Here is a 17,913-nt window from a genome sequence, read left to right on the forward strand (position 1 = left end):
AAAATGTTGTAATAGACTTTTATGTATTATTAAGGATCTAACACCCAAACGTTTATTTGACGGCAACTCGCCTTTTGGCAATTTTCTAGCACAACTACTTTAATCATTTCAAGGGACTAACACTCCAAATGCTAGTTGCCTTTTGGCAATTTTCTAGCACAACTACTTTAATCATTTCAAGGGACTAACACTCCAAATGCTCACCTGATGGTGACCTGTCACGTGACAGTCTTTGACAAAAATTGCCTTAAATCATTTTTATTATGGGACTAACGTCGAGAGACTAACCTAGCAGTGACTCGCCTTGTGGCGATTTTGATAGAGTTTTCCTTAATCATTTTATTACAGGACTAATATCTAGAGACTCGCATAGAGATGTCCCGCCATCTTGTGATTTTTTTTTACAGAGATTACCTTAAATCATTTTATTATATCTAACACCCAAAGACTCACTTAGTAGTGACCCACCTTGCGGCGATTTTTGACAATAGATTCTTCAAGTCATCTATCTCTTTTCCCTTGTAGTTTTGGCAACTCACTGCTCTGTCAATTCTGATGCAAACACAAATTTAAAAAAATACCACATTGACTTTATTGATAAAATTTTCATAAATTATTATAGGAGTGAAAGATAATACGGCCATCTAATTTGACCAATTTATAAGCACAAGAATAAATGACCTTGGAGACCCTATATGGTCCCTTTTAGTTTCTGACTATCTTACCAAACACAATATCCCCTCGCGTTATATAAGACTGTTTAAAGATTGGATCCCCCACGTTAAAAACTCGAGATTTGACTCGGGAGTTAAATAATTGTGACATCTTATTTTTATAGAAGACACATTTTGATAAGAGCTTATTCTCTTAGATACTCAGCTTGATCAAGATTGAACTGCATCTTGAAAGGTTTCCCTGACAAGTCTGGGTACTGAACTCTGAACTACTCACTTGGACCTCAATAGGGATGAAAACTTCAGCCCCATATACCAGTAAGAATGGAGTTTCTCCTGTGGCTGACCCTGGAGTTGTTCTGTAAGCCCAAAGGATACGAGGCAATTCCTCAGGCTTTCAGTCTTTAGCTAGGTTGAGCCTTTTCTTCAATCCTTAGAGAATTAATATATTCGTAATATTTGTTATGCCATTAGTCTGGGGGTGGTAACCTGAGCTGAACCTTAGGTCAATGCCCCATTTCTTGTAAAATATTTTGAATTTTGGAACTAGCAAATTGCATTCCATTGTCAGTAATAATTATTTTTGGAATGCCAAAATGGATGAAATACTCTTGCTGATGAACAAAATTATTTGTTGTGTTGTGATGGATTAAACTACCTTTGCCTCTACCCCTACCCCTTTCCTTTAGACCGGGCATTGGTTGCCTTCATCCGAGTCTTTAGTGTTCTCAAAGAGGTCTCCTCTCTCATCCTGACAACCTTTTGGGAAGCCTCCTCTCAAGCTTTATATTTCTCAAAAGTTGCATGCAGCCTTTTAATTATTTAGATTATTTAGGTCCATCTCTGTTACCATAGGGGTGTTTTGCCCACTTTCTAGTGTGTAAGAAACAATAGCTCCCCTATTGGCTGCAGATTTGGTAACTGCTAGTGAATTTTCAGCCATTTGGAAGTGAACAAGAGATGAATTATGTTTTAAAAAATAGAACAAAAAATATTTAGTAAGTCGGATTCCCTAAATGATCAAGAAAATTCAATGGAATCCCAGCAATGGAATCAAATAATATTGTCTAAAATACTCTTGATGTGACCTGAAAACCTGCAAAGAATAAAAGTAAGGTGGCTGGTGTCTAGAAGCAACCACTCCGATGCTCAAATCAGAAAAATACTCAAGTAGGCAAGTGAAATAAGTATTACAAGTATTGATTAGTGCATAGTAGAATGCATACCTTGAACTTGTATCCTCCATGCCTTTTATGCTGTAAGAATATTAGATTAGTTAGTAGGTTTCTCTGAGAATCCACTTTATACCAGCTAGTGGATAAGGAATCCCATAATAATTGGAATTATAAGAATCGCTTTGGTAGAAACCTTCAATGGTATGCAGCAGGACCTTTTAAGACTGTGCCAATGCACTAGGGCTAGTCTTTATCATAATCAAATATCCTGGTCACGAGAGTTACTAGGCTCCACGTCTTGTATGGTCAGACCTAAATGTCCAACCTTTTTGATCGTGAACATATCAACACTTAGACTAATAGAAGTCTACCACCGAGACACGTTTTGAGCGAGTATTGAATCATATTAATTATTATTATTGATTTCGCAATAAATTTGAAAACTTATTGTCAAGTCAATTAACATTTGCAAAATATTATAAATCGATTGCTAATTAATTTTCTAATGAGTTTCGCTGAAGCTGACTCATTAAATTTTTTATATGATGTTGCGAATTATCAATAGATCATTTACGTAGTTTGGCAATTGATTTTTTCATTGCTAAACGGTAGAATTTGTAGTTTATATGCATAAATGGAAGAACAATTTTATTATAAGTTTTGTTGATATTTAGAGAAAATAATTCATATTCTTCTATAAACCCTTGCACCTCCACACTAGATAGTATAAAATAAAATATGAAACAATAAAAATTCCTGAATAATATCCACAAGATTAAATTTTTATTTTGAAAAAAATATATATTATAAAGTATAACATTCCAAGTGGATAACATGTAGATACACAATGGAAAACTCTTCCATACACCCGAATATATACACATCCAATGTCATCTCGACATATAATTTAAAATTAAAAAGAAATTCTTATCTTAAATATTTTGGGACTCAAATTTTAGTCTGAAATTCTATTTCATTGGTAAGGTGTATAAATCAACTTGTGTATTCAGATACATGTAAAGATTTTCGAATACACAGTAAGCCATCTATTGGCTTCTACCGTTTCCTTCATTGTCTTGCTGATTGATTGTGTCTCAGCACATAATAGTTCTAAAACACTTTAAAGCACCTGATGACTTTGTTATCGACCTCACAAACTTGGCATCTGCAACCTTAAACTTTTGTTGATCATTATAATTAGGCTTTGCCCCACCTGAACCAGTCTGAATGAAAGAGGCTCCATTTTCAAATACATCTCCCACGGAATAGAACTTCCATGGCTTGCTATTCCCATTGATGCCATTTCTCCATGTTACCTGTTAAATACCAATTACATTACTTAGTAGGCCATTCTTGTGCATAAGACTATAATATTCTTCCATTTACTGAGTTCAAATTTAGATGCAAAAAAAATAGTATTTGTTAAATTTCATAATACATATGGAGTTCTTTTATTAGTATTCAAATTAATAATTTTACATTGGATCGGCCCACTAAGAGGTAAAGAGCTTCCAAGTGAGTATTTACTCCATTTATGAAAATCGAATCGAAAGAGTGTCGAACCACTCATTTCAATGATCGTTGATATTTTTATGTAAACTCTAAAATGTAATACTAGATCCTTCACTATTCATAAACCTACTTTTTATTATTTATAATTTGTGGGATGGCCCATCCAAATGAATGTAAGAAGTACTAAAATTTAGTATTACAAAGTAGATTAATCACCTCTTTATTTCCTGATTTTGGTGCAATGAAGTAGTTGGCTTCACTCTTAATGCTAGGATTCATGCTTCCCCCAATTGCATACTGTTCCCATCCTTGGTACAGGTTGTTGGCCACGTGTGCATATCCATGGCGAACCCTGCAATGTTTATATATGCCAATAAAGATCATTGACTCAAATTAATAAATAAGAAGACTTTCCTTTTGGTTGTTGTCTCATGCTACTAAAGAGAAAGGACCCATTTAGAGAAATCACCTTGGCATTCGTTGGTTGCAATTTGGACCAAAGTGATTGAACACAACAGTAACTCTCATGTTCTTGTCTCTCAAGTATCCATCGTCGTGTCCAAGAAGCATAACCTTGTCTTGGTCCTTGAACCAGTTGTTAGAGATGGTAACGTCTGTAGATCCTCGAGTTACGTCCAGAAGACCATCCTGGCATGAATACAGTGTATTGTGGTCTATCCAAACCTTTGATGCAGTAACCAATCTGATTGCATCTCCATCCATCTGACCTAGAGGCACCATTTCTCCATTTGGTCCCCTTACCGATGATGGACCTACGGCCTTGCAATGGTGAATCCTTAGCCCATGGATGATCACATCTGTTGCCTGAAAAGTATAAACAAAAATATTCATGCCTTTAAAAAGAATTTATAATACTTTAAAAAGTTAAAATTTAGAAATATAATATTAGTATTAGGTACATAATAATTATTATAATTATATTATAATAGATCACAATAATTAATAGTTAATACGTAACCATTATATTATAACTGTTCCATAGAATAATTTTAAAATAGTAATGGTAGATTATTAATTGGGTATTGCTATTTAATAATTAATTCACCTTGTATATACCTAAAAAGAAAAAAAAATAATTCACCTTGTAGACCAGAAGGCAAGCGTTGCCAGTGATGTGAATGTCGACACCACGGCCGTCGAGTGTGGTGAAACTGCTAATGAGGAGGGGCTTGACAAGCTGAATATTCATGTTCTTTTGGAAAGTTATCCACACTTTCCCAGTGATCATGGTGGCTCCATATCGCAGAGTCCCTTTCTTAGGATTCAATGGATCATCACTAGGATCACTCACTTTGTAGCGGATAGTATCTTTCCCAATATTGTTAGTCATCTTCCCTGAAAACCCCACGGAGCAAGTGGCCAGTTGCTGCCTGCTTCTTCGCCAATTAGGGTTCCGTCTCCAGCAACTATCAATGGGATTCATCTTTTGGACGACACAAAAACTCGGAGCGATGAAGAAGAAGATGACCAAAGAAAGAGCCAAAGCGAAGTTCCATAGTTTTGCCATCTACGTCAACTCCATATTGCTCTGGATTCAAATGCCAGAAATGATGAATAAGAAGCTAGAGTTGCCTGGAAGAGATGGTGGGGTTGGGGTTTCTTATAGTGAATTGCTAATGCTTGGCTTGCAGATTTGGTTTCAATGAGATGGTTGTAATAGAATTGTTTAGCTGTTCATAAAGGTCACTTGCAGCTGGGTTCAGTCCTGGAATGGTTGCTATGGAATCCTTGGTTGTGATATAAACTATGAATAGGAAACAAGGGAACCAGAAACTGAACTAATTTGCCATATTTGAACACACTTTCAAAAATTTGCTTTCCATAATAAGCACTATATTGGGAAAAACTTGTCTGGATTTAATTCATTCTAGACTTAAAGACATTGGTAAATGTATCTTTTCATGAAAAAATTCACATCAAATCCACTACCATGTGACAGGACGAATGAGTACTTTCTATAAATTAAGTTCTACCATATAAATAAAAATATATTGGATTGATAATTTTTTTTTAATAAAAATTAAGATGGGAGAGTAGAATATGAGATCTCTCAGATTTATTTAGGTACATTTACCATCAGGCTAAATATCTAAATGCATAGTGAAATATTTTAATAATAAGATAATAAATATTTTAATTATATTAGTTAAAAATACTACATTATTTATATCATATGATACTTCACGATTAAATAATAATAAAAAGCAATTCAAACTTTGGAATAAGTTTATAGTTAAATTTCGTCCAAAATCATAATATAATGTATTAATAATTATAATTATATTAATTTAATATATATTCACCTAGATATGTGTAAAAACTTCTCCTCTAATATATGTGAGCTTTTAATTAACATGAATCACTGCCTCCACGACGAGAATCAACAAAAGAAAATTAGAAAATATGCACTACCTTGAAAAATTAATCCAATTAATTAAGGTATAATTATTGTTTTTTTATCATTTTTATATATTTTATTAGGAAAAAAAACTTCCATCGATTGACAAAAATTTCTTATGATATAATGAGGAGTAAAGTTCTTCTACATTTTATTATATTAATAAAAAAAAATCGATCTAAAAACTATGACAAGCACATCAATACAGATTAAGTTCAAATACATTAGTCTTAAAAATAAAATTATTTCATATTTTAATAGTCTCTAATTTCTATAACTACTTATCCATTAATTTATTTATAGAAAAATAGAATAATTTACTGTGAGAAAAAAAAAGAAATAATAAGATGGCAATTATAGAAATAATTATTAATTTTAATAAAAATAAAAGGTTTTTTTAACATTAAATTTTATTAATTAAATACTGAAAAATCATAATATAAAAAATTCTAATTATTTCATCAAAATGGATTCCTTCTTCATGCTTGCTGCAGTTCTATATTGTGCTTTTTAAGCTTGAATCTCGCGAAAGCAGTTTAGTTTTGATAAGCTCTAAATTTAATTAAAAATAAGAGTTTTCAAAACATTATTTTTGAACTTGACTCTCAACTCTTGACTCAAACTTTTTTTTTTTTTAATGATTCTGAACTTTTTCTTTTTGATATATATGATTTTCGATCGAATTGAAAATCAGTAAATATCAATCCATTGTCATCTCTGTTTTCATCTTTGAAATGTGTTATCGGAATGACTGAGAAAGAAACTGCTCGATTGGGAGCCGACTCTGAAACAACAAGGATCACTTGTTTGGGTTATTGAATGCAATCGTTCCTTTTATCTTTGGAGAGGAAAAAAATGCAATCGGTCTGACTCGCACGTAACAGTAAATTTATCCTTTATTTGATATTATTTATTTTGTATAATTTTATTTTATAATAAACTTTAATAAAATTATACATAATTTTTATTTTATTTGAAAATAATATTTTATAAATTAAAAGAAATAGATTTTTTATTCAAAAATTAATAAAAAAATAAACGAATCAAATTAAATTCTCATAAAATCTTTAATTCTAATCAAAGAATTAACCATTGGAAAAACTTTAGATTTTAGCCTTAAGATGCCTATTGGTTTTGGAGAATATTATAATATATGATATAATTGAATTTAATATTTTATGAAATTTATATCTCTCTCCTCCCTTAATTTACTATCTCTTTCATTTAATTGTTATTAATTACTTAATCTTATTTTATGTCAGGCGAACAAAGCCTAAAATTAAAAAGATAAATTTACGTCATTTCATTTATTGTTTAAATTCTTCACCAAACATGTAGCTGGATCATGCGAAAACAAACCCACCAAACTAACTGCCCCAACGAAATTTTAGCCCAAAAAAAAAACTTTTTATCTCAAGATTGAGGAAAATTTTGGAGCAGACTTCCCTAATATTGAAGTTTATAATTATCTTCAACAAAAATTTAAAAAAAAAAAAATGTTAATAGTCATTGGTAGTTACATGACACTTGATAGAAAAGGCCTGAAGGAAACAACTCTCAACCACATACACGTGCCCGTGATTTCTACTTTTTCTTCTCTAGTAGGAGATTGTTACTTCACGCACCAAGCAGTGGTCCCCACTAAAAAAATATTTAATCCATTTTTAATTTTTATTACCCCTAATTTTTATTACCCCTATTTTTTTTTTTAAATATGGGTTGGGAAGTCGAACCTTAAATCTCTCGAGGTTACAAGGATGCACTTTCCACCAGACTAAGCCTCGGAGTGCTATTACCTCTAATTTATTACCCCTAATTTCTTGATTTACATTTGGATTAAATTTAATTTAAATTTAAAATTTTAAACTGATTTAAATAGAAAGTTAAAAAATGACTAAATCAAATATTGGACATTAAATCTAAGAGATATCTCACATGCACAATATATATATATGTAATTAATTATCATACTCCAATCTATAATAATTAAAATTTTATTTCCTCATCAATTAGGATTTTCTTCTTGTATACCTAACTCAATAGACTTTTTAATTAAAAGGGTAAAAAAGAAAAAAGAAAAAAGAAAAAGGGAAAAAAAGAATAAGGAAGGAAGGAGAAAATTGTGTGTGATAGTGTATAGTTGGCATGTTTTTGTGCAAAGTTGGCATTTTTAACAAAAGGCTTAAGGAAATAATAAGGGCGAGAGAAATGCATAAATTCCGTATCTCAACCTTCCATTAACAACATTACTTCCTTCTATAGACTGCAAATTATCAAAGATTCGTTCCCCTTTCTCAAAACTGGGGAATGCATATAAAATAAATAATTATTATTATTTTTTATTTTTATTATTATTATTATTTCCATATTTCTTTCCTGCCATCTTCGCTATATAAGCAGAGGAACTGGAATTTGGAGTTTCTGCACAGAGGCAAGAAAATTTAAAAAAAAAAAAAAAAGATTGAATTTTTGTTCTTGTGTATCATGGGTTTGCGAGGATACTTTATGATTTTTTTATTTTCTGTCTTTTTCATCCTCTCAGATAACTTCCCTGCTTCATTATCTTCATCTCACCAGCAGGTTCACAATTCAAGTTCATCAGGCTTTCATGCCAGCCGAGAAACTCCAGAGGCGGTGGTCGGCGAAGAAAATCCGGAGGCTGTGCGACTTCAATTTCAAGATAACTATGTAATCACATATCTGTATAAATAAATAAAAATAAAGAAATATGAACAGAGAGTGAAGATTAAGATATTTGTTGTTTTTGTAGGTGGTGGTGGATAATGGGTTCATGCAGCTCACAATTTCAAACCCAGAAGGAATCGTCACTGGAATACAGTACAACGGAATCAGCAATTTGCTTGAAGTTCTTAACGATGAAAATGACAGAGGGTATGCTTATGCTCTCTCTCTCTCTCTCTGTGCATATGCTTGGAATTTTTGTTTTTTCTTATCCTTGGAAATTAGCCAAGAATTTTAATCATTTATTATGTTATATATTTTTCTTGACATGGGAAGCTGTCCTTTTAAAGTTTTTTTTTTTTAAAATTAGATATTATTCTTTTTATTTAATTAAAATTAATTAAGTTAATAAATTTTAAATATCGAAAGGTATTAAGAGAGAATGTTGGAACTTGAAAATAGGATGAGAAAAGTTGTCGCTAAGCTTATGGGTTGTTGTTATTATTGTGGGGAAAAAAGAAGAAAGCTTTATTCCTTATTAGTTATGTGAAAGGTAGGTGATGAGAATGTGAATATGACCTCAAAAGTCTATTTTCTAATTGATAGCATGATGAGGCAGCTAGGATGAAATTCAATGTCATTCTTTTAAAAATAATAATAATAATAAATAAATTTCCCTATTAAATTTTGTAAATTATGATGCTATTTTTCAATGATTTATAAAAAGTTCTTGATATTTTGTGATGAATCTCGGTATTTTGAAAATCTCGTATACACTTTAACCATTTTATTCTTTTTATATTATATAATTCAGTATATTCTAATTCCATTACTTAAATTGCACATAAATAAATATTTAATTAGTCTTTATATTTTAATTTTATCAAATTAAAAAAATACATTGCTTTCACAAATGGATTTTTAGTTCGATAGAATAAAAATATAAAAATTAAAATTTTAAATTTTAAAATTTAAAGAGATATATATATATTAATTTTGATATATTTTAAAATAATAAAAATAATTTTTTCAAATATCTTAACGAAATTAAAACTTCAGAAATATTAATAATTGTTGAAAATACAAAATTCAATTTAGTAATAATAGCATTCTCCATGACTAATTTTGTAATTCACCCATTTGATTTAGAATTTGTTTATGCAGATACTGGGATCTCGTATGGAGTGACGAAACAACTACTCGGAAAAAGGGCAATTTTGACAGGTACAAATTTGCACTTTTTGTACCTACTTAATAAAAAAAAGTTTCAATTAATTATTTATATTGAATTTTTTTTGAATTTTGTAATTATAAAGTATATTTGTACCATAAAATCATGAAGTAATTGTTAATACTTATTATGCAGGATGGAAGGAACAAGTTTTAAGGTAATACAACAAAATGAGAAACAAATAGAACTCTCATTCACAAGAACATGGAATTCCTCCCTACATGGAAAGGTCGTTCCATTGAACATTGACAAAAGGTCAAATTCCAAAACTACCCTTTAGTCCTTTTATTATTAATTAATTAATTAAAGTTGGTGAAAAATTATTCTACGTGGCATTCCTTTACAGGTTTGTGGTACTTGGTGGTACGTCAGGCTTCTACACATACGCCATTTATGAGCACTTGAAGGAGTGGCCTGCTTTCGATCTTGATAATACCAGGATTGTTTTCAAGCTTAGAAACGACAAGTAGATAAATTTTCTTTTTCCCTTTTTTTTATTTTAATATAAAATTATTAGATTGCTTGTTTAGAAATATATTGCTGGGATCTAAGAAAGTGGAAGATTCACGAGAGAGGCAAGTAAATTGACATTCTAACAAGCAAGTGGGTATACCGAGGGAAGGAAAGAATGAAGTAAATTGCTTTGATATTTACTATCTTTGCCATTCATTTCATTCCTCGAGATATTGATGATTTTTTTTTAAGTATATTACAATGAATTACGAAAATATGAATGGTAATGTCTTAGTCTATTCTTATAATTTTTTTAAAAAAATTATTATTTAATTTAAGAATATTTATCTTTTAAACTCGTATAAAAAATATATTTATTGATTCGTTAATTTTTTAAAAAAATATTAATATTTTATGAAATTTTAAAGGTTTACTGATTAAATTCTTTGTTAATTTTTTAACTATAAAATGTTTTATTATTTTATTTTATTAATTAATTTTTTTATAATATTTAATAGTTGAAATTAATAAAATAATTAATTATAAATTTTAAAAATTTTAAAAATATTTTAATATAAGAATTAATTGATATATTTTTCTGTGTCATAAAATTCAAATATTAATTTTTGTAGTGTGTTTTTTAATTTTAAAAAATATATTAAAATATATTTTAATTTTTTTTAAAAAAATCTACTATTAGTTTTAGTTATATCTCAAAGATGTGACTTTGTTGATTCAATATTAATTATATGAGGGTAGGCAAAAAATTTGACAAATTTTGATGCTCATAGGTTTCACTATATGGCCATAGCGGATGACAGGCAAAGATACATGCCGTTACCTGAAGACCGGCGGGAGGGCAGAGGCCAAGTTCTAGCCTATCCAGAGGCTGTCTTGCTCGTTAATCCTGTTGAACCTCAATTTAAAGGAGAGGTATCTCTCTCTTCTATTATATTTCTTTCCCTTCTTTTTTTCTTTTTTAATATATTCTAAAAATATATTATTATATATATCCCTTCTCTCCTGAATTTTTATCTATTTTTTTATTATTTTAAAATTATTATTCACTTTTTTAAATTATAATAATATATAAATTAATTATTTTAATTCTATTTTATTTTTAAAAATTTCTCAAACTATTTTTTAATATTTAATAAAATAAATATAATTAATAAATTAATAAAAAATGATACGTTTAAATATATATAAAAATGTAAATTGAAAAAATTATGAAAAAAAAATATTTAACTTTTACTGGGTTTATGTTGTATACATATGAAAAAATTAAAATTTATATTGTGGATAGGTAGATGACAAATATCAATACTCATGTGAGAGTAGGAACAACGGAGTTCACGGGTGGATCTGCGATGACCCTGCCGTGGGTTTCTGGCTAATTACTCCAAGTTACGAGTTTAGGTCTGGTGGGCCCCTCAAGCAATTTCTTACCTCTCATGTGGGCCCAACAACTCTTTCGGTAAGCAACAACTCCCTCTTTTCTTTTCCTTGTTTTATTTTCTGGTAGCTTGCTTTTCTTGTTTGGTAAACTGCAAATATTCTCGTTACTTAACTTGATTGAACGACTAGTGCCTTCTTTGACGAGACTAATCATTTTAAATAGTAATTAATTATTTTAATAGTGATTAGTTAAACATATTTTTTTATAATTTATTATATTATTTTTTAAATATTAATATTTTAATTATATCAAAATACTTAATTTTATATTTAAAATTATTATCTAAACTCGCTATCACTCGCAACAATATTTTATATTAAGAAGGGTATGACCCATTTTTTATAAAGAATTTTTACAAACAGTCTATATTTCAATTTCTTATGCCAAAAACCATAAAATTTTAATTTAAAATAAATAAACAAAAATTTAAGTGGGTTGAAAGTTCCAGTTAGTAATTCTATGGCAGGTATTGCACAGCACTCATTATTTGGGAGCAGACATGATAGCAAAATTTGTAGCCAATGAGCCATGGAAGAAAGTATATGGCCCTGTTTTTGTCTATCTTAATTCACTGTTGGACCATGGTGACCCTCTTTCCCTTTGGCAGGACGCTCAGAAACAGGTTTTTTCTGAAAATATTTTTCATATATATTTATCTGCGTTAATTTACATGCAAATTCACATAAAATAAAATTAATCTAGATGATGAATGAAGTTCAACGCTGGCCCTACGATTTCCTTGCTTCCCAAGATTTTCCACCATCAGATCAACGGGGTAAAGTCAGTGGCAGGCTACTAGTCAAAGATAGGTATGTTACTTTACCCTTGTTCTTCCCGCGCACTCGAGTGTATATATTCAATACTTTTGATTGGCTGGATTCACTGTGGTAAAAATTAAAGGTACGTCAGCGATGGGAACATTTCTGCGGATGGAGCTTACGTGGGGCTGGCATCTCCTGGAGATGCTGGCTCCTGGCAATTAGAAGCTAAGGTGCCATAAATTTTCTGTTTGGCATTTCAACAAGCAACTGTCCCGTGATATTTTATATATGACAAACCGAGTTTCCATCTTCTTCTCAGGGTTACCAGTTCTGGACTGAGACAGACAAAGACGGGCAGTTCACAATCAATAATATAAGGCCTGGTGTTTACAATCTCTATGCATGGGTTCCTGGATTCATCGGAGATTATAAATATGAAACTCTTATTAACATATCTGCAGGTCTCCTTCTTAATGTCCTCTTTCTAGGTTTCTCTTCTTGCATCCTTTTAATTTGTCTGGAATTGTAAAAGCAGGTGGTAATATTACTGTTGATGATATCGTCTATGAGCCTCCAAGGAATGGCTCCACACTGTGGGAAATAGGAATTCCTGATCGTGTTGCATCAGAATTCTACATTCCTGATCCAAATCCAAAATATGTAAACAAGCTTTACCTCAATCACACTGACAGGTTAAAAATTCTTGTAGTGAAATTTCAATTTGAATGATTTTGTGAGATGAATTTGTTGTCAAATTGAGTAGTGGTGATCACAGAAAAAAATTTTCATCTTCTCTATAAATCCTGTTTGCAGGTATAGGCAGTATGGATTATGGGAAAGATATGCAGAATTATATCCTGATGGAGACTTGGTCTTCACAATTGGCACAAGTAATTACACAAAAGATTGGTTTTTCCAACAAGTAACCAGGTTCATCTCCTAAGCCAATTTCTTGAATTATAGTGATGGATTGTTGCTTAGGTATAACTACATTGTCTAGTGGTTGAACACTTTTTTTCTATGAACAAAATTTAGCATGTAATATCTAACTAGTTAGAATCCTGACGATATACCTCCCAAGAATACTCAATCTCAGACAAAACTTGGTAAGTGAAAGTGGCTAAATTGTTGCAAATAAATGCCGAGTATAACTGATATACTACACAATGGAGATAAGGATTTTCTTTTTCACCATGAACGTGAATGTTCCAGAAATAAGTAAAGATCTCACTCACATCCTTTATAAGACCAACCAGACTACCCTGATTAGCTAAAATTTATTATTTAGTGCATTCAGTGCATAGAATCCCTTGATCAAAAGGGATGGATCCCACTATTATTTAAATTTTTGTGAGTGAAGGTGTATATAGACATGGTATATTAAGTGTACTGTAGAATTTGCCGAATTTTTTTATACGCATATTTGCATTACAGGAAGATTAATAACAGCACATATGAAGGAACTACATGGCAAATCAAGTTCAAGCTTGATGAAATTGATCAGAATTGGACTTACACAATACGATTGGCACTTGCAACAGCAAACAACGCAAATTTGCAGGTTAATTAATTTGCAGAATCAAGATTCTTGATTTAGATCTAGCAATTTTTCTACATAGAAAGCTTAAATGTAGCCTAAACTAATAGAAAATTTTCTATTACAGGTAAAAATTAATGATCTTAATGGGAATTCTTCTCTGTTATCAACTGGAGTGTTTGGCAAGGACAACACAATTGCAAGACATGGAATTCATGGGCTTTACAGGCTGTTTAATATTAGCATACCAGGAGCTCAGCTCCTGCAGGGAAATAACACCATTTTTTTAACGCAAGCAAGCGGTACTAGCCCTTTCGAGGGGATCATGTACGATTACATTCGTTTTGAAGGCCCTCCGTCTTCTAATACTATAAAGAATACCAGATTTAGATAGATTTTTTTTGGAATGATTGCTATGATAGAATTTAATTTTTTTATATTAAAAATTTTTAATTTTATTTAGTTTGATATTAGAAATTTATAAAAGAAATGATTGAATTCATTTTGAATTTTGTTATTTGAAATAATTGATAATTGAAATGAAAGTTTTTTTTTATATATATTTTGCTCTTATTTGCAAATAAATAAATATAATTTAAGTAGGGTGGTTTAATTTGGGTTTTGTTAAAAATTTTCATTAAATAAATACAGTTGGTGCAAATTATGTATTTTGGACATGAACATTTCTTTCTAAAATTATTCTTTTTTTAATTTAAAAAAAATGAATACTATCTGAAAACATGAGAATTTATCAAATAGAAATTCAATTAAATTTTATTTTATTTTATTTTATTTATGTTTTTGTCAATTGGACAAAATGAGTAGTTTCAATTTTCAATTCGACTTATATATTTTAAACAAGAAAAATAAAAATTAATGGAACCCATAAAATGGGTCTTTTCAATTAAATATTTCCATTTCCCAAGGTCCAAGCTTGCAACTCTACAGAACCTGATCCATCCCTTCTCCTGATGATTGATGAATATATTGTATTCTTGATAGGCGTGCAGCTGAAGGTTCTGCACCAATCAATTTTTCTGATCGTCTCCAATTTGATAAGCTCTTGCATATGTTGATAAATCCTTTTCTATAGGCATCATCCAGTTAAGCATGTGATGTCGTCCAAAGTCTTTTAACTGCTTGATTAAGGAGACTATCTGTAAAGATAAAGTTGGCATCTAATGTAAATAATTCTAATGCTCAACTAGTGATGATACTTCAAAATGTAGAAATTGTCGTTGAGATTCAAAAATTGCGTGTTTAAATATTGATTATCAGTTGCTTATATGATATAAAAAAAATAAAGTTAGTTATTTATAATTTATGAAATCTACCATTATTGGCTAATGGATTCCTTAATTGTATAGGTTTTATTAATCTTGTATTGACTAACATACTATTAATAGTTTTTTTTTTTTTTTTTTGAAATGGGGGATGGGGATTCGAACCTGAGATCTATCAGGTTTAACCGGATGCACATACTATTAATAGTTACTATTAATAACTACTCATTAATGATATTCTGATGAGACTTCTTGTGTTTTCTAAGATAATTACTCAATTAATAAAAAAAATTGATTTTTGTAAAGTTATTAGTCGTGAATCAATCAATAAAATTTAGTCAAAAAGTCTTCTTTTGCTCTGTGAGGTAGGAGTAGTGTGAACATCAAGTCGGTGTAATTCAAAATCAATTTGAACGGAATAATTTAAAAATTGAAATTTTAATATTTGTGAAAATTGAACCGAATTTATTTTAAATAGAAATTGATTTGAATCGAACCGATTTAGTTTTATTTAATTGATTAAATTTTTTATTTTTTACACTTTATTTTATTCTAAAATTAAATTTAAGTGTTTCAATTTTAATTATATTCTAATATTTTTATTTATAAAAAATAATATAATATTGCTTATCTAATCAATTTTATTTAATTTTATCAATTTTTTCTAAGTAAAATTAAATTTAACTAAAATAATTAATTTTTTAAAATAAAAATTGAATTAAATTTAAAAAAATAAAAATTAATCAAAATTTTAAATTAATTTAATTTAATTAATTTTTACCATTTAAATCGAATATGTATATAAAAAAAGAAATTTTACTGCACAAGGCATAATCATTTTATTATAATGATTCATAAAATTTTATCATTATTAATGTTAAACATTTAAGCATTTTAAATGGCTTTCAGAGTTGTATCCATAGGTATTTAATTTATTCTTTTAATGGCATATTGTACTCCTTTTTCATGTGGGTGCTAATTGGCACATTTATCATTCCAGAAGCAGCCTGCTTATAAATAGTAGATTTGCATAAGTTCAACACCGTTGCCAGCTTGTGGTTTTTGTCACTTTTCATCTGTATTTTGGATTTATTAATGGAATAAAAATTTGAAATGTAATTTTAAATTAAAAATAAAAAAGAATTAAATAGAAAAATTTCACAACTCTAAAGTAATTTACCTTAAAAAAATAAGTTTTAGAGGCTTATAAAATCTTTTTTTTTTCTAAATTCAAATAAAATATAATTCATTTATAATACACTAAATAGTAAAAAAACTTTTAAAGAAAATAATAGAGATTAGAGCGGTAATCAAATCGAGTCAAGATGAGTTTTGATAAGTTCATACTCGATTAAAAAATAAATTTGAAAGTTCGAATTCGAACTCGAGGTCGACTTGAATTTTATTTATAAGTTCGAGTTTTATTCATAAAATAAATATTAAACTCGATCTCGATTCGAACTCGATTCATAATAAACTCATTTATTATATTAACGAGCAAATTCAAATTCCACTCAAAAAATTCAAATTTAATCTATTTAGACTTAAATTTAAACTCGATTATATTATAAGCACGTTCAATATAATTTAAATTTATTTAAATTATAAATAAATTTAAATTATAAAATCATTAAAATATTTTTAAATTAAATTTTTTTATTTAATTGAAATCTCTAAAACTCAAAATTAAAAAAAAATGTAGAAGAGTTGTTTTCTTACAGAGAAGCTACATTTTTCCATATCCCTTCAACTTTCAATGTGAGATTGTATTGGCGAACGAGCATGTTTATTAGTTTGTTCACGAATTTGTTCACGAGTTTGTTCACAAGTCTATTTAAAAACTTGTTCGCGAGCCTTGCTCACAAGTTTGTTCGTGAGTTAGCTTGCGAATTTATTCGTAAACTTGAAAACGAGCTGAGTTCGGAAGTCAAATACTGATAAGTTCAAACTCGACTCATTTATTAAACTAGGTTAAAAAGTGAGTTTGAGTTTGTCTCATTTAGAAAAACGAATCGAGACCGATCGAGTTTTATCAAGTCGAGTCTTAATAACTCACAAACGGTTTAGTTTATTTACACTCCTAATAAACACTAGGGCATATATATCATTTAAAGTAAAAGAAGCATATATATATATCCATCAAAGTAAAAGAATGAGGACTATATGTAGGGTTAATTTTTAGATAAATTCGATTTAAAGTGAATTCTATTATTTTTATAGCGGGATTCATTTATTTAATTCAGGATGGACTGAATCCCAATAAGTAATTGCTATATATTTAGATTGACCATTATTACTTTCTAGTTTCAATACATGCATGCATATGCATATGCATTTCCCATGCTATCTTAAAATATGACTAACCAAAGAGAGGACTTTTCTCCCTTAATCAACAATTTCAATCTTCAAAATTTAGGTATGAAGCACTAGGAGAGCTTTTTACCTCATTTATTGGACATGCTTAAAAGGAGCATGAATTATGTATAAATTACGGCTAAATCATGCATCACAGTCACATACTAATGAAAATCGATTAAAACGAATTCTCTCTATTTACGAGACATAAATTATAAAAAACTATTATATAATTTTATTCATTTTCATTTTAAAATATATAATTTAATTTATATCAAAATATTTTAACATCATGCAGTTAGTAAATAACATAATAAATGAAATATAATTATTAATTAAAAATATAAAAAATATTATATAATTTCACTTATT

The 17,913-nt window shown here is 29.3% G+C and overlaps 2 protein-coding genes across 3 annotated transcripts; one reads left to right on the forward strand and one right to left on the reverse strand.

Moving 5' to 3' along the window:
- Nucleotides 1-2,682: 2,682 nt before the first annotated feature.
- LOC110615040 (probable pectate lyase 4) lies at nt 2,683-5,206 on the reverse strand. The gene is made up of 4 exons (XM_021756748.2): nt 4,464-5,206; nt 3,831-4,186; nt 3,578-3,713; nt 2,683-3,165 (listed from the first exon to the last, which is right to left on the reverse strand). Exons 1-4 carry the CDS (start codon nt 4,887-4,889, stop codon nt 2,944-2,946), a joined length of 1,140 nt encoding a protein of 379 aa, XP_021612440.2. The 5' UTR covers nt 4,890-5,206; the 3' UTR covers nt 2,683-2,943.
- A 2,774-nt stretch (nt 5,207-7,980) lies between these two features.
- Nucleotides 7,981-14,338, forward strand: LOC110615039 (rhamnogalacturonate lyase). 2 transcript variants are annotated; one of them, XM_021756746.2, is made up of 15 exons: nt 7,981-8,468; nt 8,551-8,672; nt 9,612-9,686; nt 9,829-9,948; nt 10,040-10,159; nt 10,938-11,079; nt 11,453-11,623; nt 12,072-12,227; nt 12,308-12,414; nt 12,506-12,596; nt 12,686-12,827; nt 12,902-13,058; nt 13,180-13,296; nt 13,801-13,927; nt 14,031-14,338. In XM_021756746.2, exons 1-15 carry the CDS (start codon nt 8,265-8,267, stop codon nt 14,295-14,297), a joined length of 2,118 nt encoding a protein of 705 aa, XP_021612438.1. In that variant the 5' UTR covers nt 7,981-8,264; the 3' UTR covers nt 14,298-14,338. The 2 variants fall into 2 exon arrangements, with proteins under 2 accessions (XP_021612438.1, XP_021612439.1); XM_021756747.2 differs by having other exon boundaries at nt 9,627-9,686.
- The last annotated feature ends 3,575 nt before the right edge of the window (nt 14,339-17,913 follow it).

This window comes from Manihot esculenta, chromosome 5 (assembly GCF_001659605.2).
Source record: "Manihot esculenta cultivar AM560-2 chromosome 5, M.esculenta_v8, whole genome shotgun sequence".
Lineage (NCBI taxonomy): Eukaryota > Viridiplantae > Streptophyta > Magnoliopsida > Malpighiales > Euphorbiaceae > Manihot > Manihot esculenta.